Source organism: Saccoglossus kowalevskii, chromosome 7, assembly GCF_978046115.1.
Source record: "Saccoglossus kowalevskii chromosome 7, keSacKowa6.1, whole genome shotgun sequence".
Lineage (NCBI taxonomy): Eukaryota > Metazoa > Hemichordata > Enteropneusta > Harrimaniidae > Saccoglossus > Saccoglossus kowalevskii.
The window spans coordinates 12,531,494-12,553,245 of record NC_140647.1 but is presented as its reverse complement, the minus strand read 5'-3'; the positions used below and the strand labels follow the sequence as shown (position 1 = coordinate 12,553,245).

The 21,752-nt window shown below is 34.8% G+C and overlaps 1 protein-coding gene across 1 annotated transcript; it reads right to left on the bottom strand.

The window, feature by feature from the left end:
• Positions 1-749: 749 nt before the first annotated feature.
• On the bottom strand, positions 750-21,420 carry LOC100374047 (ATP-binding cassette sub-family C member 9-like). The gene is made up of 30 exons (XM_085501105.1): positions 20,719-21,420; positions 19,260-19,496; positions 18,424-18,621; positions 17,095-17,244; positions 16,470-16,625; positions 16,140-16,274; positions 15,036-15,198; positions 14,778-14,818; positions 14,140-14,403; positions 12,558-12,725; positions 11,985-12,060; positions 11,365-11,470; positions 10,963-11,061; positions 10,676-10,841; positions 10,250-10,387; positions 9,837-10,059; positions 9,370-9,569; positions 8,973-9,212; positions 8,630-8,787; positions 5,969-6,061; positions 5,725-5,827; positions 5,304-5,417; positions 5,108-5,219; positions 4,779-4,909; positions 4,527-4,605; positions 2,501-2,609; positions 2,120-2,223; positions 1,652-1,785; positions 1,473-1,535; positions 750-1,387 (listed from the first exon to the last, which is right to left on the bottom strand). The coding sequence occupies exons 1-30, from the start codon at positions 21,313-21,315 to the stop codon at positions 1,250-1,252; spliced, it is 4,695 nt and encodes a 1,564-aa protein (XP_085357231.1). The 5' UTR covers positions 21,316-21,420; the 3' UTR covers positions 750-1,249.
• Between the last annotated feature and the right edge of the window lie 332 nt (positions 21,421-21,752).

The window sequence follows — 21,752 nt, the reverse complement described above, 5'->3', positions numbered from 1 at the left end:
AGCTTCTCCCTCAATATATACAGTATCATCTATTATGGATTTTGGTCTTATCTACGATGACAATCAAGCGAGATAAGTCACATGACATGCGTAACCAACAAAATCTACCAAATGTGTATTGAAAGTTGTTCTCTAGCTCAACATGCCAGAAACTTAGATTTTTTTTAATTCAGGTAGTATGTTGTCTATGGTTGGAGATAAATGGTGACTTTAAAAGCTTTATTAAGTCACAAAAATCCATGCAGATTCTCATTTTTCCTGGCTTGAGTACTAGTTACTAAGCTTGATACTCATAGAGTTGGATATTATCTCTTGCTTAGTCAGTCTGTCTAGTTTCTTGTTCAGCTGAACTTTCACTGCAATATGCATTTCCCTTGGTGGATGAACTAGTAAACCTGTTCCTTCAAATACATATGAAAACTCCTTAATAAGTTGCTCTATGGTGAGTGGCTTTATGCCACTATCAAGAAGTCTTTTACATGCATCAAACAAAAAGTGTTATACTCTTACTATCAAGTTGGTTGCCATGCACTCAATATCATCCACTGAACTTGTCAATGCTGATTGGTTCAACATTGATCTAATAATACATATTTTACGTATGATACACTTATGTTGCATAATTCACTAAACACTCATTGTTAACTCCATATTACTTGTTTGCTTGATAAATGGTATCAAGGGACTCTGTGATGCAATGCAGATTGTACTTACATTTGTGTCACAGAACAGTTATACTTCACACTACATTGTAATTTACACAAATATATGATTTATTGCAACTTAATCTGTAAATGACAGATATGAAAGACATGCATGTAGCACATAAATGAATAAAAAGAATAGTGACATTACAGGAAGTATATTACATTTGTATATTTCTATGTGTCCAGATATAGAGCAAAATGGATTGAATATTCTCCATCTGGCTTGCATGATTCTTGAGGTGACTTGTACACTTATCAATGATGTTTAAATTGTCATATTCGTCATGCACACGATGTATAAAACGCTTGTCAAATACATACATGTGAACTTCAATGACTGTAATGCTTTAAAGTGCCTGTCTTCACATTTATGTTTTTAGTTTCTGTTGGGCCGAAATGGACATTTGTTAAAAAAATAATAAATCAGATTCAAGTAAAATTAAAAAAAGTTGTAGTCACGCCTCTTCCTGCTGCAATCGAGTTTTGCCGGCTATGAGAGTGAATACTACACTGGATTTAAAACAGTTTGTGACTATACTAGGTTATGATGGCCCATTTACTAATGATACAAACGCACTGTCACTATTTGCCAGTAGATTACTCGGTGTGTCATACTCTTCAACACTACCATCACTCAGTACCAGTACGGAATCAGCGTCTAATATGGTGGCAATGCGGTGCTGAAATGATAATAATATTTTATGATCAAATACTGAAAATACAATGAAGTCAATTTCGATGGTACACATTGTAGTCAATACTTACAGCAATAGTAAGAACTGTCATGTCAGCAAAAGCATTGGCAACTACTTGCTGTAAGATCTTATCCTATAAAAAACCATAAAACATTTGTATTTGATTATATGTGCTGAACATTAAACACAATACAATATATCCATGAAAAACATCAGTATATAAATGTTATTATTATTTTATTACCATACCGTTTTGATGTCAATTGATGCGGTGGCTTCGTCCATCACCAGGATTCTGGCTTTTCGTAAAAATGCTCTGGCTAAGCAAAATAACTGTCTCTGACCAAGGCTGAAGTTTTCACCTTCTTCTGTGACTTGGGCATCTGAAATTAGAGATCAAAAATTTCACATTATTCTCAAATCAAATCAAAGTCCCAAAACAATTAGCAATTGACAAAAGATTGTCAAACATAATTATATTGAATAAGCGAAAAGACATCACTTAGGAAATAAGTGACGTCAGTTGTTTCAAATAGAGCAAGCACAAAATCAAAAGTCTATCCTGCTCCACATATTTCAATCTGTGACATAATTTTGAAGATTCTTTATTAAGATATTTCATTCCACATTATGCAACTGAATAAAGGCCAGTTCAGAATATAACTATAAGGAATATTTGCCTCTACATCGTGTATAGTTAGATATAGCATTATTTACCTAATGTCATATGTAATTCACTGACTACAGGTTTCAACTGCGCTATTTCTAAGGCCTGCCATAATTCGTCATCAGTTTTCGAACCTTCTGGGTCCAAGTTAAACCTACATGAAACAGAAATGCAAATTAATGAATTCAGTAATACCATGTGCTTCATTACTGCTCTGCACCCACCATATTTGTAATATTTATTAGTTATGTCATTGCACCAACTGACATCCAGCATCGAATATGCAAGACTACAGACCATTTGCAGTGTATTTCGCAACCAAAAATTGAACTTGACATTTAATACCACGTCATTGTTCTTTGGAGAATTACATAGCCTCAACTGAGCAAATATTAATAATACAATCAAATTGTTATCTAAGGTCATTGTACCTTATTGTCCCTTGAAATAAAACAGGATCTTGTGGGATAATGGTCAGTCGACTACGAAGTGTTAACAATGGAACGTGGGATATATCAACGCCATCAATGAGTATACGACCTGCAAAATATAATAGAAACACCTCAAGAATTGGTTTAGTTTGTGAGGAGATCGTCATTGCTCTGGTATGTTATTTTTATCTGAAAGTCGTATTTATGTCCAGGTTAAGTAATGTATAAACCTCTGCAACAATTCAAACACATGCCAGCCTGTATGGTTCCAGCCAGTGTATTTATTAATCGTTATCATAAGGCAGTGGAGACCTTATTTGTCAAGTGATTTTAGATTTTGGAAATTTATTTGTTCATCAATCCTTACAAAATATAAAACCTTCATATTCAACATGACCGCAAACTCATGGCCAGTGAAATAGTTATCATTTACGTACTCAGAAAGCTTATACAGACATGGCGAATTCTGTTTATTTGTTTTGTTCTTCAAGATAATTTGGTAATTTAGGATTTTTTTCAAATCGAGGAAAGGGATTGTGAACACCAAATATGATTTATATCAAACTTTTAGAAGCCTAAAGTTACAGTGTGTATTGGAACACATCTAAAATCAAAGCAAGCTTAGAAAGAACTCCCGTGTGCTGAGAGTATTGAAGACACATTAAAAATTAATTCAAAATTACTTGTACTTGAGAAGTTGAGATATTGATGGAATAGCTGAAAGCTAATTATGTAAATCAGGTAACAGATTTGAGTGTAAAACTAACAAGGCCTGCGTAATGTAATATTTATGTACCAAGTTTCAATGAAATGTGATTAGAACAAAAAAACTATGAATTATTATTAGAGAATTAATATGAACAAATTTCAACCCAAAATTAATCAGGCCTGTCTATTGTTCTAGAGCATTTATGTACCAAATTTTATTCAAATGTGATCAGTAATTGAGATATCAGTGTTAATTAATTATTTTAATTAGGTGATTAATAAGAATAACTATTTACCAAAAACTAATTGGGTCTCTGCATAGTCCTAGGTTCATTGAAATGTGATGATGAATACTCTATAAAAGTTTCAATAAAATAAATTAAGAAGTTCTTTATATATCAGTGGAACATTCATGGAAAAAAATAACTAATTATGTGAATTAGGTAATTAATATCCACAATTATTTACCTTAAAACTAATCAGGTCTCTGCATAGTCCTAGAGAATCTATGTAGCAAGTCTCATTGAAATATGATGATCAGTACTTGAGCTATCAGACGAAAAGCTGAAAATTAACTAATTATGCTAATAAGGTGATTAATATGCACAAATATTTACCCCAAAACTAATCAGGTCTCTGCACTGTCTTTAAGTAACTTTGCACCAAGTTTCATTGAAATGTGATGATTACTACTTAAAATATCAAAAGCTGAAAATTAATTAATTATGCAAATTAGGTAATTAATATGTACTGATATTACCCTAAAAACTATCAGGTCTGTGCAGTGTCCTATTATAACTATGTACCAAGTTTTATTGAAATGTAGTGATTAGTACTTGAGATATCAGTGGAAAAGCCAAAAATTGATTAATCATTATGCAAATTAAGTAATTAATATTGCACAGATTTTTACCTAAAACTAATCAAATCTGCACATTAGTTGAGAGCATCTATGTACCTATGTGCCAAGTATCATCAAAATCCAATGAGTGGTTCTTTAGACATCAATGGAACAATCATGGAACAGCTAAAAATCAGCTAATTATCATGCAAATTAGGTAATTAATATGCATGGCTTTTTACCAAAACCTAATCAAATCTGCGCATTGGCCCAGAGAATCTATGCACCAAGTTTCATCAAAAATCAATGTATGGTTCTTGAGATATCAGTGGAACAGACACACACACAGACACACTAACTGCAAAGACTCCCTTTTTGTGCTTCGCACATGGGAGTCAATAAAATCCATAAACAGCAAAGCGAGACATACCTAATACCTAGTCCTGTTTAGTACAATTATTAATTGTTACACATTACCTTGAAATGTGTCAATAATTCTGTACAACGCCAGAGTCAGAGATGATTTGCCACTTCCAGTTCGACCACATATACCAACCTGGAATGAAGCAACATTATTTGAAAGTTTGTATTCAGGTATAAAAATTCCCAATGCAATTCTTGATTGTGTTATAACCAATATTTCTATCAGAGCGATGACCAATAATATGACAATCTGTTCGAAGCATTTTTTCAAGAATTTCTTGGGGGAATTGTATCGTTACACGTCACCTTTTCACCAGCTTTGAAACGAACATTGACATCACGTAACACAGGGTCTAGCCCAGTAGCATATCTCACGGACACATTCTCTAAAATAACATCACCTTTATCTGGCCAATCAGGAGGAGGGTTGTAAACTCCTGTTAATAAATATAGAAATATCAATCACCCAGTGTCGTAAATTGAGCCACAAAAAGGTACGAGTCTCCAATCTTATATAGATATAGATAGGATTTATATATGATCGAAAACATGATTAAAGTATAATTAAGTGATGGATACTAAATGATTATGTATTCGAGAAATGTTTTTATAAACATACAGTATTCAACACTTACCTTGGTATTGTTCTGTGTTTACTTGTGAATAGTACTCGACTCGTTCCACAGCGTTCATGTACATCTCACAGTCTGCACCAGCACGAACCAACCATGTTAAAAAACCTGAAATCTGCAATTACAATGAAACATGTACATAGCCAAATGTCTATCAAGTTCTATAAAACGGAACTGATATATATATATCTATGCATACCGATACTGAATACGTCAACGCCAATCCTACCAAACTTGGTTCAATCTGGCCCAGCTCACATGATATAAGCGAAGACAAGCCAGAAATCAGAATAACGAGAGCACCGAGTATTTCCTGTAAATAATGTAATAATGCAATGTAATGTCATATACTGTATACAGGAACAGAATAATATTACTATGCTGTTATTGCTGCAGTAGTCATATGTTATAAAGTCGCCATGGAATTAGATATTACCGTTATACAAAATTTAAATTAATCGTACGATGAGAGTAACATTTATTAGTAATATTTAACGCAGTATCGAGTTGTACTATATAATGAATATTAATAATAATAAGTAATAAAAAATTCAATATGAACAACGTCATTAGCATAAATACGAGTACGTGAGCTGACACATTGTGGAATATCCACTCACCAGATTAACTCCAAGCCACCTATGACTGTAATTTAAATATAACTGCGCTAAATTATTCTTATTCATTCGGTGCATGAAACTTTGCCGGAACTTTGCTTCATGCCTGGAATAAATTAGAACATTCAAAGATTAGAAAAAGTATAGATAATCTATAATCCATTTATAAATGACATTCCAAATACAAGTGTCTGAACTTGTATACTTTACAACAACACACATTTTGATCTCAAAGATCTATATGTACCTGAATGCTCGCACTGTTGACAACCCTCCAACGGTTTCAGAGAAATGTTCAAATATAGGTGATCTTGTAATGCTATCCAAGCGTTGCAGTTCCCTGTGTGTTGAATTCAAAATAACACAGGCTTTAGATAAATATCAAAACAGTTAATAGATAGCTGGTTGTTTGAATGAAATAATAATTACCCGTAATTCTACCTGTGAAAAAATTGATTTGTCATCTCTATTTAAATATATATTAACATTCTAGTTTTAATTCTTCATCATTATATGTACATACATATAACACAAGATTATCATTTAGTTTTTAGATGGGACATATTTTAGATTCAATATGCCCTGTACTCGACTGAAGTTTTCAGTTGTTTCTAGAGTAAAAGAAAGTGATGTGGGGTATGTGCGCCAGCGCAAGGAAAAGATCCATCCCAAATAATTCCTAGCGATTAATCGAGTTCGTGTTGCATATAATAATGCATTTAAAATTTTACTGAAGCTTGGCAAGAGGGATATTAGTATGACTCAAACCCTTGTACATAATTGTGTCACTACTTTTGAAGCTCTTCGTAGAAAAGAAATGGCAAACTTTTTTTTAAGAATTATAAAAAGTAAGAATGCAATAATTACAGCTATTTATAGCCCAGATGTAATGAAAAGAAGAAAATGCTTTCATCTATAATGTGAAAGATACTGATGCCAATTTGAACAAAGTTTCGGTGTGCGTAGTACGCTTTTGAGTACTTGGCTGAGCCATGTTTTTTAATGTATTTATTATGTACATTTTGTACACATGTACTTTATACATGTTAGGATGCATGTCCATGACAATTTGTTTCAAAATCTGGTCAAGGATGGCTGACTGACAGCCATCTGAATTTTTGGCCTTACTACTATATTTCCACAATTTATGTACCATTTTCATTCGTATTTGGCACATACATCATACATATCAGTGTTTCATAATCAGATTAAAAATGGCCGAATAACGACTGTTTTTATTTTTGGCCATATTACTACTACACGGAACACGTGTTTTGATGTAAACAAGTCATTGAAAATGACACAGTCCCCGTTAAATTTTTGAAAGTTCTCTTTGTGCTTGTCATATTAAAGCGAGGGTGGTTGTCGCGAGCATGTCCTTGAAACTTGAGTTCCAAGTGGCGTATACAACAGATTGTTTATTTACATCAAAACGCGTGTTCCGTGTAGTAGTAATATGGCCAAAAATAAAAACAGTCGTTATTCGGCCAACTTTGATCTGATTATGAAACACACTGATATGTATGATGGATGTGCCAAATACGAATGAAAATGGTACATAAATTGTGGAAATATAGTAGTAAGACCAAAAAGTCGTATTGCTGTCAATCTGCCATCCTTGACCAGATTTTGAAACAAATTGTCATGGACATGCATCCTAACATGTATAAAGTACATGTATGTGCCAAATTTGAATGAAAACTGACAGAGCACTTCCAAGATACCGCATAAAAAACAAAACAAGATGCATGCCAGTCGACCATCTTTGATCCAATTACGAAATAAATTGTCATGGACATGTAACTTAACATGTATAATCTATGTACCAAGTTTGAATGACAACTGACAAAGCATGTCCAAAATACAACATTTTCAAAAAACAAGATGGCTGCCAGTCGGCCATTTTTAATCGAATCGCTAAACCACTGCATGTGCATATGTCCCACATAAGGTACTAGGCACATGCAAAGAATGAATGGAATTGGTCCACAGAATTCTGAAATATTACTATTGACAGACTGACGCACGAACGGACGGACGGACAGACTCAGGAACTCACGGACGGTCGGGGACATGTATCCTAACATGTATGATCGATGTACTAAATTTTAAAGAAAACTGACAAAGCATGTCCAAAATACGACATTTTCAAAAAACAAGATGGCTGCCAGTCGACCATCTTTGATCCAATTGTGAAATAAATCGTCATGGACATGTATCCTAACATGTATAATCTATGTACCAAATTTGAATGAAAACTGACAAAGCAAGTCCAAAATACAACATTTTCAAAAAACAAGATGGCTGCCAGTTGGCCATTTTGAATCGAATCGCTAAACCACTGCATGTGCATATGTCCCAGATAAAGTACTAGGCACATGCAAAGAATGAATGGAATCGGTCCAAGGGATTCTGAGATATGACTCCGGACAGACGCACGAACGCATGGACGCACAGACGCACGGACGGAGACCGAATTATAAGTCCCCGTTTTCGGACTTCGTCCGAACGGGGACTAATAAACAATCTGTTGTATACGCCACATGGAACTCAAGTTTCAAGGACACACTCGCGACAACCCCTCCGCTTTAATATGATGAGCACAAAGAGAACTTTCAAAAATTTAACGGGGACTGTGTCATTTTCAATGACTTGTTATAATATGGTAAGTTTTAAAAGTGGTCAACAAATTCAGCATTTAGACAAAACAAACCAGTATCAAATCACACAATCCATACAAAAATGCGACTACAATAGTTGAAATGATATATATCTCATACATTTATCTTTTGTAATAAGGTATCCATTTGGGCTGTCTGAACAGGGTATATTTGATGTATATGTATTCGGGAAGAACTAATTATTGATAACATGCATAACACATACACATAAAAAATAAAAAACTCACCGAGCTGATGATAAGAAATATGATTGTACAAAATAATAAAGAATAATAACAGGGGCCACTGCACCAATAAATATTGGAGTCACCACAGCACTGACAACGATAGCTGATATACAGGGAAGTGATGCCTGTATTATCTGGACTGTCGTCTTCCATAGCCGCTGTAAAAATAAAAACAAGCCAGCTGAATAAAATTTAACACAAATATTGATAATAATTGATTTGATATGACACATTTTAAAATTATTTATGGCGCACAGCTCGTCGTCAATCCGGAAACCACTAACTATGACACCTATATACATCTGTACACTAAGTATCATAATGATATGTGTAAATAACTCACCTGATCTATAACCTGTGTATCAGTTGAAAACCTATTCAATATACGACCGAGTGGGGTTGTATCAAAGAATCTCATTGGCGCATGAACAATATTACGTAACAGTCTGATATACATTCTTCTAATGGCAAATAACGAACAGATAATGATAATGGCGACTGTTAACAAATTGAAACCGGCAAAGCCGAACGACAACGCTGCATATCCATTGAGATAATAGTCCAATTCTTCTTCCAATTGAGCCTTCATTAAATGAAAAAAGTCAGTTCAATGTAAAATTGCGTGCATATATTACTATTGAAATTAAATACGAAAAATTGACTGTTTATTTTTAAAATATATTTTAAAAACTTGGTTGAATAATGGATGATATACCAAGAAGATTCAAGTACATACATACCTCTGTCTTGTTATCGATATTAACACCTGCCTCCGACCATTCTGATAGCCAGAAATTGTTTACAATATGTAGAGCTGTTTGCGTGATGTATAATATACATATCAAGAATACAAATGGATATTTTATTGCTCTGGCATAAGACAAATACATGTGCAATGATACAGAACCTGTTTCCCGTTCTTCTTTTACAATTAATAACCCTACAGAGAAAATAGTAACACGATGTCCATGTGTATCACAGTCACTCGTCTGGGAATGTATAAAGCGAATCAACAATTGGTATATACAGTAACAGTAACAAAGACAAATGATATTGAATAATTGGAAGTATTGGAAACGTGTCCATGTTTTTGTAAGTTTTTTATACTCTAAGCTTCTCTCACCCACTCAAGCCGAACATAAATATGGATGTATATTATCATGAATTATGAATGGTATCTTTATGACACTTCGTACACACATCTTACCATCTTCCTGAATACCATCAACACTTTGATTGGACATTTGTTTTACGACATCAAGCAAATGTTTACGTTCCGTGTTCACATCTTCCCCTTCTGACTGACTAGCTTCAGATTCTGTGATGACAGTAATAGACTTTTGCCAGTCGCTGTATAGTTCTGGACTGTGTCTTCGAATTTCTTTTAAATCACCTTGACGAGCAACAGTGCAATCCTCCATGATGACAACCTGTTTTATTTTTCAGTTATAGCTGTTATAGCTTTCGTTATCAAGATACATTGCTGTATACATACAACTGTTTACTTATGCATGCTACTGTCTGGATAGACCTACAATATATATCATTTGACTTTCATATCCTTGCGGGATTGCGATGCATCATGGTTAGCAGGGGACACCATATCAAAGTTATAATTACCTGATCAGCGTGACATAAATACTGTAAATGATGTGTCACGACAATCACTGTTCGCTCTTCTTCCATCAAAAACTCAACTATTCCATTTTCCATTAGATGGGCGCCTACATGGACGTCTAGGGAGGCTAGTGGATCATCCTGGGACGATAATAGAAGTCTCTAAAGTTATGTAATCGTTTGTATACACTAACTATACATTACATATGCGTTTTTGCAACTCAGATATATAATAAAAAATTGCAGTGTCACTGATTTGATTCAAAGCAGTATTTCAAAGCAGATATCTACTGAAAATATTGAAGTTCATGACAAGGAACTAGATACACAAACTCCATAATACACCACATAATATACATAATGCGATGATGCCAGTCTGTATACTAAGGCATGCACCTGATACGTATGTCATGACATATCAATACATACCAATATGACTATGTCTGTTCGGCTATACAAAGCTCGTGCTACACTTATTCGTTGTTTCTGACCTCCACTTAGATTTATGCCTTTCTCTCCAATCTCAGTGTTATCGCCGGCCAACAGAATATCTATGTCTGGCTGAAGTGAACAAACGTCCAATATTTGCTGATATCTAATGAGGGATTGCATACATACAATTAGATTCAAACTACATCATTTAAATCATTCATATAATTGCCATATCGATCGTACTATCATTACTACTCCTAATATATCAACGTGAAGCGTAATACCTTTTATAGTCAAACGGTTCTCCAAACAGAATGTTTTCTCGCAGAGTTGCGTTCCTGACCCAAGGCCGTTGGGAAACATAAGAAATACTGCACTTTGACCTGTTAAATATAGAAAGAAAGGAATTCCATAATCATAATATGACATGCAAGGTATGATATATCTAATCATGAGGATTACGGGATGCTGATGCTGGTGAATAAAATGTGTTGTCTGTAACCCACTTTTATGAATTTTAATCAAATACAGATATCCAAATTATGAGTTGTGAGTTTGGGTGAATGGTATGTGTAGGCATGTCGATTGTTACTTTAATCAAGGTCACTAAAAAACAGTAACTGTGCTTTAATTGTCCATTGATATAATCATCAACAATATCTATATAACATCATTAGAACATATACCTGTTAAATTGCACTGTGCCTGTGACTAGAGACATCTCACCCAGCATGGCTGATAATAATGACGACTTACCACTGCCAACCAAACCAATAATCATTGTTAGACTTCCTGAAACACAACAACAATATAAGCATAGCAAATATTTTGTGCAATATTCACATTACTTACAGCTATAGATTTATATATAGCGACAAGGAAGCCATCAAGTGGTTTCTGGGTATATGAGATCAGTTCTACTTTGACTTGAGCGGTAAGCAGCAAAGGGTTTGAGACACAGTGAACGTGAAAGACCATGATTATTTTAGCCATTGCCGGTTACATACTAACATGTGCATGTTGTGTCTCAATTGCCTCGATTTATGATGCTAGAATTTATAGATCAAATGTTTTGGTATATTTCTTTGATGCCTTGTCTATTTCAAAATGACTGACACACCCGAATTTAATGTCAAGGCTGTGAGAAAAGTCACTAGACATCAAAAGGAAAGACATTTGATGTGAAGGTATCCCTGAAGACAGAATTTAACTGCTTTTAAGAAGCCCAGCAGTTGCAAATAATGTGTATATTGATGATCTACACATAAACTGAAATATAAAGATACGTACACAACACAGAACCTACCTGTAGGTATATTAATGTTAATGTTTGTTAGCACCGCTTCCTCATCTGTGTCCCAAGCAAAACTGCCGTCATTTATCTAGAGTCGTATGAGCGAATATGTTATGACTGAAATTCACACATTTGAAATGGATTAATGAAAGCTAATGATGCAACGCGGACGAGAACATGTGTTGTTGTTTGATACTGTGCATTGATAGATACCCCTGAACTGTGTGAATCGTGAACTGAAAACGCTGTTCTTTAGCAAACATCCGAGTATTCATTCAATGAAACAATGACAATTATGCATCTACACTTGTTGTATTGCTAAAATGTGTATTCATGGTTTTGATTTTTGTATACTCTTTATAAGTTCGGGCATTCCTTAGCCCATGCTAATCACTGTTTCCCCCTGTATGTGAACGCAATTAGGTCTATCCGATAGGCAAACATATGAGATTAGCTTGAATCTTCGCCCGTACTTTGTGTAGTGTGAACATTTCATTAACCAAACATGTTTGGTGTCAATAATCTGATGATGTTCTGATTTATCAATATATTGATATCAAATCTCCTCTTCTCCTGATCGCTCACCTGAATTGCGAGGTGATCTGGTATATCTGTGACAGGAGTGTCCGTAGACTTCGATTCAAAGGTACCATAGTGTGGGGGCGTATCGTGGATCAGATGAACAAGGTCATCTCTCTCATGTTCAGATAAACGTCCCTTGTAAGCCACACTAAGTTGCTTTTTTTCTGACAACTGAACAATATGAATAATATCAAATGTCAACTGCAGAATATAATGATAATCAAAATAAAAAAAATTTCTTGGAAAAAAACAGAATGGGTAACTTTGATCAAAATCCTTTCCTGAGTTGTTATTTCGTCTGGCTGAATTGGACTTTATACACAGATCTAAGTATACTTTAATTTAAAGGCATTATATATAATTGGTGTTCACATCTCCTAATCACCCAATAGCGCTTTACATTTCAACAAGCATTGATAATGCATAGTCCCTGTTCAGTATTAGTCAATGTAAATGTTCAGTACAAGTGACATGTAGAAATGAAAGATCAACACTAACACAGATTATAGATTGCGTTACTGTCAGTATAGTACCTACGTGGAAACTTTGAACTGAATTAGATTATATCTTACAGAAGAGATAGCATGAAAGGAAAATGCAGCCAGTCGGGTGTTGTTGTTCAAGTATCTCCAAAAGAAATATGACTTGCACCACAACCTAATATGTAATGTCATCATACAAACTTTGATTGATGTCTGCAATAGACATGATAACATACAAAGTTTGATTGAAAATACCCTATTCAACTTTGAACTGAATCAGGCCATATCGACCTGTTCTGCTCCAAGAAACAGTTACATGTTACAGAATGATATTTTACGTTTTTTTGACAAAATTGCCACCATTTCGACAAATTTGATCAAATCTCAAGACAAACATGTTGTTGTGTTACCTTGCAGTATACTACCTATGTACAAACTGTCAAGTGAATCAGGCCATATCTTTCAGAGGAATCAGCACAAAAAAGGGATGAAAAATGGCTGCCATTCGGCCATTTTGGTCCAATATGACGTGCATGTGTAACCCAATATACATGATCATCATACAAAGTTTGATTGAAATCGCCCTATTCAGCTCTGAGAAACAGTTCTGGACACGTTACAGACTGTGATTTTATGATATTAAACAAAATGGACGCCATTTCGACAAATTTGATCAAATCTCAAAACAAAACATGGTGTTGTGTTATCTTGAAGTATAGTACCTATGTACAAACTTTGAACTGAATCAGGCCATATCTTTATGGAGGAATCAGCACGAAAACGGAAAAAACAAAATGGTCGTCAGTCGGCCATCTTGGACTGAATCTTGAAAAAAAGGGAAGTGCACCTATAACCCAATATGCATGATCACCATACAAAGTTTGATTGAAGTCACCCTGTTCAGCTACGAGAAACAGTTCCGGACACATTTAAATATCAGAATTTGGCAAATTTGAGGACAAAATGGCTGCCAGTCAGCCATATTTAATCGAATCATAACGAAAATTGGCATGCATATGTAGGTCATCATACATTGTCTGTATGCCAAGTTTGAACGAGATCGGTCAAAGGGTTTCAAAGAACGGGGACTAAAAATAACTTACCTTGTTGCCACCGTTTTCTATAATATCTGTTACATCCGTGTACCCTTTGCTAAGTGATGGTCGACCATGAACATATTCACTGACTTCACATGCTTCAAACAAGACCTGAAATCGTCTGGTGCTGATGATAGCATTTACTGTTTCTGAAATAGCGAATGGCAGTTCGAGCATCGGCGTGGCGAGGTGATTGAATAAAGCCAAAGCAGAAAAGGCCAACTCTGGTGTCAGTGGTGATGACTCAATTGTAGAATAAATGGCAAATGTCTAAACATAAAAGAGAGAGAGACAGGTCATTTGCATCAACCAACAAAATAAACAAACAAACAAACAAACAAACAAACAAACAAACAAATAAATAAATAAATAAATAAAGAAATAAAGAAAGAAAGAAATAAAGAAATAAAGAAATAAAAAAAGAAAAAAATGGATTCTTAATGATCTGGTAAAGATATATGTTCTGAGTTGTTTTCTAGGTCTGTTTATAACTCTAAACGATCACAGGTGATTATTCACCAGAAATTGTTTTGAGCAGGTGTTTCAATAAGTTCATTTACTTTATCTGGTATTCACCTGTGATAAAGTGTGCAAATTACTGCATGCTCACAATCTAAAAAACAGCACAAATAAAACATACTTACGATGAAGGTGGTAATGACTGGAGTTGATTGTGAAAGAAATGCTGTTTAGAAATAAAAAGAAACGCAATATTGAGATCAAATGCCTTTAAAATTGTACACCAATGACCAGACTCTCAGATAATGGATTGCTAATATTGACACAGTCACATAATATAGCTTTTTAGTGAATATTATTTTTGATTCTACATTGTCTAAGTAAAATTTCAAAATATAGGAACACTCGAAAAAACGACTCTAAATGCCATTGTAAGTACTTACATGAGATAATCAAACAAATTCCACTTTTAACAATTTGTCTCACTTCACTGGTACGAATTTTTTCAATAACAGATGTGAATAGTTCTTCCCAGCCATATAATTTCAGTAACTTCATACTTTGTAGAAGCTCGGTGGACTTTTTTAAACGCTCGTCTGCAAACGACTACAAACAATATGACAATAACACTGATGACATGATAATTCAGCTTATTGCCGCTCATTTCGACAAATATGATCAAATCTCAAAACAAAACATGGTGTTATCTTGAAGTATAGTACCTATGTACAAACTTTGAACTGAATCAGGCCATATCATATGGAGGAATCTGCACGAAAACGAAAAAAAAAAATGGCTGCTGGTCAGCCATCTTGAACCGAATCTCAAAAAAAGTGACGTGAACCTATAACCCAATATGCATGATCACCATACAAAGTTTGATTGAAATCACCCTGTTCAGCTCCGTGAAACAGTTCCGGACATGTTACAGACTGTGATTTTAAGATATTAAACAAAATGGCTGCTATTCCGACAAATTTGATCAAATCTCAAAACAAAACATGGTGTTGTGTTATCTTGAAGTATAGTACCCATGTACAAACTTTGAACTGAATCAGGCCTTATCTGATTCAGGAATCAAAAATGGCCACCAGTCGGCCATCTTGGACCGAATCTCGAAAAAAAAAGTGACATGCAACTATAACTCAATATGCATGATCACCATACAAAGTTTGATTGAAAATCACCTTGTTCAGTTTCGAGAAAATGTTCCGGACACGTTTAAATATCAGAATTTAGCAAATTTGAGGGACAAAATGGCTGCCAGTCAGCCATATTTAATCGAATCATAACAAAAATTGGTGTGCATAAGTATTTCATCATACATTGTCTGTATGCCAAGTTTGAATTAGATCGGTCAAAGGGTGTCCAAGAAATGGCTTCGGATGGACACATGGACACGCGCACGGACAGAACCAAAATTAATAAAGTAGTTCCCATTTTTGGACTTCGTCCGAACGGGGACTAAAAAGGCATACACTGACAGTCACTCATACTGTATTAAAAAATAAAATACAATGTAAAAGGGCCAATGAACTTTAACTTACGAGAACACAGAACTGTATCTCTGACATTTTTGTGATAATCTTGTATTGTATAGGAGATACAATGAAAAACAGTAAAGAACCGTAGAATGCTGATATGCCGAGCTCCAAATATAATAATAGCAGTGCAAATATAACCTAATATAAAGAAAAAGAGACAGGTTTACAGTTGGTAACATTGATATCCAGTGTAATGGTTTGCTTCATTTATGTAGATTTACATCAAGGTATCTTGAGATTTGTCATGTTGATGTGATAATTATTGGAGATGAAGTTGTATGTAATAAAATATATTAATAAAATATATATAAAAATATAAAGTGAACTACTGACCCTAAATGGTATGGATACAAAGAATAATTGAATCATGAAAAACCATTGTATCGTCATGGCATCAGCCGATATATGGTTGGTTATTTGCCCAGCTGCCATATCGCCACCAGATAATGACCAGGAGGAGAGACGGAGTAATTTTTCATAAGTGAAGCTCTATAAAGAATTCACACAATGTACATCACTTTTAAGGTACAGGAATCCTTGAGTTTTCAAATTACATGACAATACACATTATAACCATATTTTGAAATAGGTAATTAACATTGTGGGTTCCAATCTTTTCAGCAAATTAAAACTGTGCTTATTTGCGATAGTCATCAGCAAAATTCTACAGGTGGAATTTGTGTTTTTAGCTCCACTGTCGACTAATTGTGCTAATTACATATATTACTGATACTCGTTATATTTTTGACTTCTTGTTGAAAACAGCTCAGGTAATTATTTGTGAGTAAACACGTAAAACATTGTTATGCGCAAATCAAACTAACATGGGCAGGGTATAGCAACATACAACACTTTGCATTGTGTGAATCAGAATCACAATGGCGGCACACGATACACTGTGAATGCGACTGAAAAAAACACCACTACATTGCAACACAAACTGAGAATATTGTCTCACCTGTAGATTCATCCGAATTTTAAAAGCCGGTATTACTGTAGCATGCGCTGCTGCTTGAACTGATAGACCTTTAAAAAACACTGATACAAACACCACCACTACTAAGACGTAACCATTACTGAAGAACTCCCCAACTGTTATGAACACGGTCTGTCGTGGATGTGAAACAAAAAGAGGAGATTGATATGGGTTGTGACATTTTTTGGGACTACTTTATTGCATGCAACAGAATACTAACTTTTGTGATAGTGTTATATGCCACCTTAATCATATGAGGGTATTGATATCTAACAAGCCATGCACAGCACAGTCCCTGTTAGTCATCAAATCTAAGTTATATAGTTTATAGTAATATAACTATATATTATGAGCACTTGTCCATATTGAGAGATATTTTTGTGGAACAGCATTAATTAAAACAAAATTGTCTATGGTCAGCCATTATTAATCAGATCATCCAACCAATATATCTGTATAACTATGACATGATGTATAATGAATATTTAAAATTTGAACATAATCAGTCACAGCAAGTCAGATATGGCACTAGAACCACATTCATTAAAACAAAATGGCCGCAAGTCGGCCATTCAAAATATATGATCTGAAAACAAAATGATGTGCATTAAGGACCCGTAATGTCCAATGTTTGTACCAAGTTTGAACACAATCCATCTGTAAACAAATGAGAAATGTTTTTCAGCACAAAAATGACCGCCATTCGGACATCTTGAATCAGATTGTGAAACAAATTGATATGCAAATGTTTAATATCATGTATATGTTAAAGTTTGATTGTAATCGGTCCAGGCATGAACACATGGACGCACACACAGAATTAAATCTATAAGTCCCCGTTTTGAACTGCATCCGAATAGGAACTAAAAAGTACTGCTGTTGGTGTAACTGAAAATAGATGGATAAACAAGAAGTTAAACATGAAAACCTGTTGGTTTCTTTGATGTGTTGTGTGTTCTTGAGTCAACACATCACATGCGTACTGTTGTCAAATAGGGATTGTATAATTGTGCATATAATGTATATGGACATAATTGACCCAAGAATATCGACCATCTTTGTTACCCAAATGACAACAACTCAAGTTTATAATTTTGTGTGTGTCTTCTTCACAGTTAACATGGGTATCATATGCCACCAATCACAAGTTTACCTGTGTAACATAAGTTATATTTTCTTCACAGTATGTACAGGTAGCATATGCCACAATATCACTGATCAAGTTACCTGTCTAACATTTGACATACCTCTACACGGTAAATGCAGGTTGCTTACGCCACGATGCCATAGATCACAAGCCTCGGTACTTACCTGTCGACCATTAGGTGTGTCTTCTTCATAGTAAACTCGGGTTGCATATGCCACAATGCCACCAATTGCAAGAGGAGGTATAAAATTTAATAAATCAGCAATAAATTTTAGGATGGTACAGCGAAGTAAACTATCACCACAAGCCCTTAAGTAGGTTTTCCAAAGTGACGGTTTCTTATTATTACTTTGCACCTTTTTCTATTGAAGGAATGAGAGACATTCAGCTAATTGACGATACATTAATATGCATATATATTTATATTGTAGCCACGTTTTCATAATTTAAGTCTGACGTTATTATTGTATATATAATTTTAGAATCGAGGTATTATGTTTAGAATGATATTGATACAATTTCAGGAAGTAAATATAATTTCAGAAGGTGACTAGGCATTTAGAAAGTATATATCATTATAGAATGGTATTTTATACTGTAAAATACTTTATTTTAGCTGGAATTAATTTTTGCTGAAAAAACGTTTTGGGTGTTTTGTATGGAATTTATTTTCACTGATTTTTGATGAGTTGAATGTAAAATATAGGAAAAAAAGTATATTTGTTGGATTATATTTTCACTGAATCATTCCTTCAGCGAAATTTAACTGCAAGCAAATATAAAGTATTTTACAGTATGAGAATGTAGATACGATACGACTTCACATATACAATGTGGATATTATATTTAGAGCGATGTAGATACACACTTGGAGTATGTGATTTAGAATTTAAATATGATTCCAATAAAGAAAGATCAACAGAGGTAGGAAATTGACACAATGATATTATCATATTCTTCCATTCGGAATCGTTCCCATTCATTGATGTGTTCATATTACCTTTTCAGCCTCATAAGCTTTCTCAAACACGTGGTACTGGTATTTGCAGTGAAATTCCTGAGGCAAGCAGCCAAGATCAGACATTTCCAAGGGTTTCTGATATCCGAGTTTCAGCAACCATTTTAAAGAGTAAAAGAGGGAACGTGAAGCGAAATTGGTATATTTATGCGAAAGCAACATATCTGGATTGTTAAGTTCGCTAGGGTAGCGAGGTCGCGAATAACACCAACCAAACACCTGCAAAAAAAATGAGACATTTCTATTACGTTCATTCCATTTGACAAGGTCATTTGCAAAATTATATTTTTTTTCCTTTCGGACACCACGTTTTTTCCCACTCAGAGAAATTATATAATTACACCTGCAAAAAGAATCAGACAATTCTATTATAAAGAGGTATTACCATAAAATATCAATTTACTTACTTTTTAGTGATGTAATAATACAAACGGATTTAAATTAGGTTTGTTCACAATTTTTCTGGTGGAATCTGGACCCGACTAGATAGATTTAAATCAGATTTAAATCCAAATGTATTTATATAAATTCCTTTTTTTTTTTACATAATTTTTTTCCTGGAGGACTCTAGAACAAGTTTATTATCTAAATTGATTGCAATCCGATTTTGTTTCTCTAATTTTTTTTTCCAAAAATGCTCATCCACTGACTATCAACCTAGGAATACAAAATAGGAAACATGTACAGGCAAGGTGGTATGTTTTTGGATATGTAACAGTAGAAATAGTTACATAAATCAGTGAGTTACTCAAGACAAACAGAGGAGAATGTGAAATGTTTCGTCTCTCTGTCTGTCTTTTGTAATAGAGTTCAAACATACAAAAGGCTCATTTTGAAGGATAGATGGAAGGGGACTTTAAAGTGGCCAAGTTATTTATCTTTTTGGAGTTTGTAGTAAAGTTATACTAGAAAACACTCATGATTTAATGTATTTTAAATATTTTTTTTTTAGTGTAAAAGATCGACGAACACATACTCTCACTACTTCATGTGTATCGAACAGTGTTGCTTAGTGATTATGGGGATGTTTTTTTTAGTTTGCGTGATTTGGCAGTGGATGACTTAGATTGAAAAATTCACAAAATATAATTATAGTTGTCTCTTATCAGTGATTTTATCATAGTTTAATAATATTTTCACAACAGTTCACTCTCGATTTTATGTAAATTATAATTTTTGATTAAACATTATGAATGACCTGTAAACTATAAAATTAAAATCTGGCTCGTGTAAGTGGTAGCTCTGACATGGTCTCTAGGCCATAGTTATTGCGCCCTCATCGACGGATTCACACGGAAACAACTACGAATCAGTCGGCGAGGGCGCAATAACAATCATGTCGGGCGAATGCAACGGTCATTTATGCAAAGACAACTATAATTTCTTCATAACATAACAAGTGACACATTCGAGGTCATATTGTATCACATGATTCACTTACCATTGTTCTGATCACGTTTAATTCAATCAGCAGACAACTCGCATACAAGAGAGCTAACAATAATGTGTTGAGTAATCGTAGTATTGTGATGTCTAATCCAAATTGGCTGTATAGATTAGAAAGTTTCATCGCTTCCCCGACTAAGGAGAATGCCCAGTAGATCACCAGTAACCATGACATTCGTGGAACATCCCAATATTCCATATGATGGTAATAAGTCAGGGTTATTATCATACTTGTCAGTGCCACGGTTGGAGGTATGTATAAATGTGGCTGTGTTACAGGATTGCGTGTGAGGTCGGTTAGGACGCCTTCTCCGAGGCAACATAGTAGTACAAGCCAGATTACAATCGATAATATCCATTTAACGTTATGACCGGGGTATAGGACGATAGTTGGTGAGGTGAGATACCGTAGAACCGTACAACACCCTAATATACAGAGTGTTGTGGACATTACGACGATCAACAATCCATGTATACATACGCACACGAGTTCTGCGAGGCATTGATCTGCCAGTCCCCGCCGATGGTTATCGGTAATTGTTTCATATGTGTAGTTATCAGCACAGAACCAGGACACGGCGAATGTTGTCATACTGACTACTTGGAAGCAAGATTAACTATACATGTCTGTAGAGGTTGGCAGTACCCAAGACGGCGACATCAGCATGACCTCTCTGGCATTGACCTGTATTAATATGTTAATTGCGGTTGGCGGGTGGGCGTTGATTCGTCGAATGACAGAGAAATAATAAGCATCTTTTTCGCACAGTACTGTGATAATAAAATGTGTTTCCTTGTATTAATTCCCATCCCCAACTGCGGTGGTTTTGATATGGCAGAAACACTATCTGAACTTTCCTGCACCCGGCCGCACATTGGAGTATGTTCGAAGGGTGTTCTGGCAATGATGGCCTGGTGATGGACACTCTCATTGTTCAACAGAACCTCACAGATTCAGTCAGTATCCGCCCGAGGTCGTTCTCTCGTGAAAAAAATAGTGCTAATTCTTCTTTCAAATCCTGTATTAGC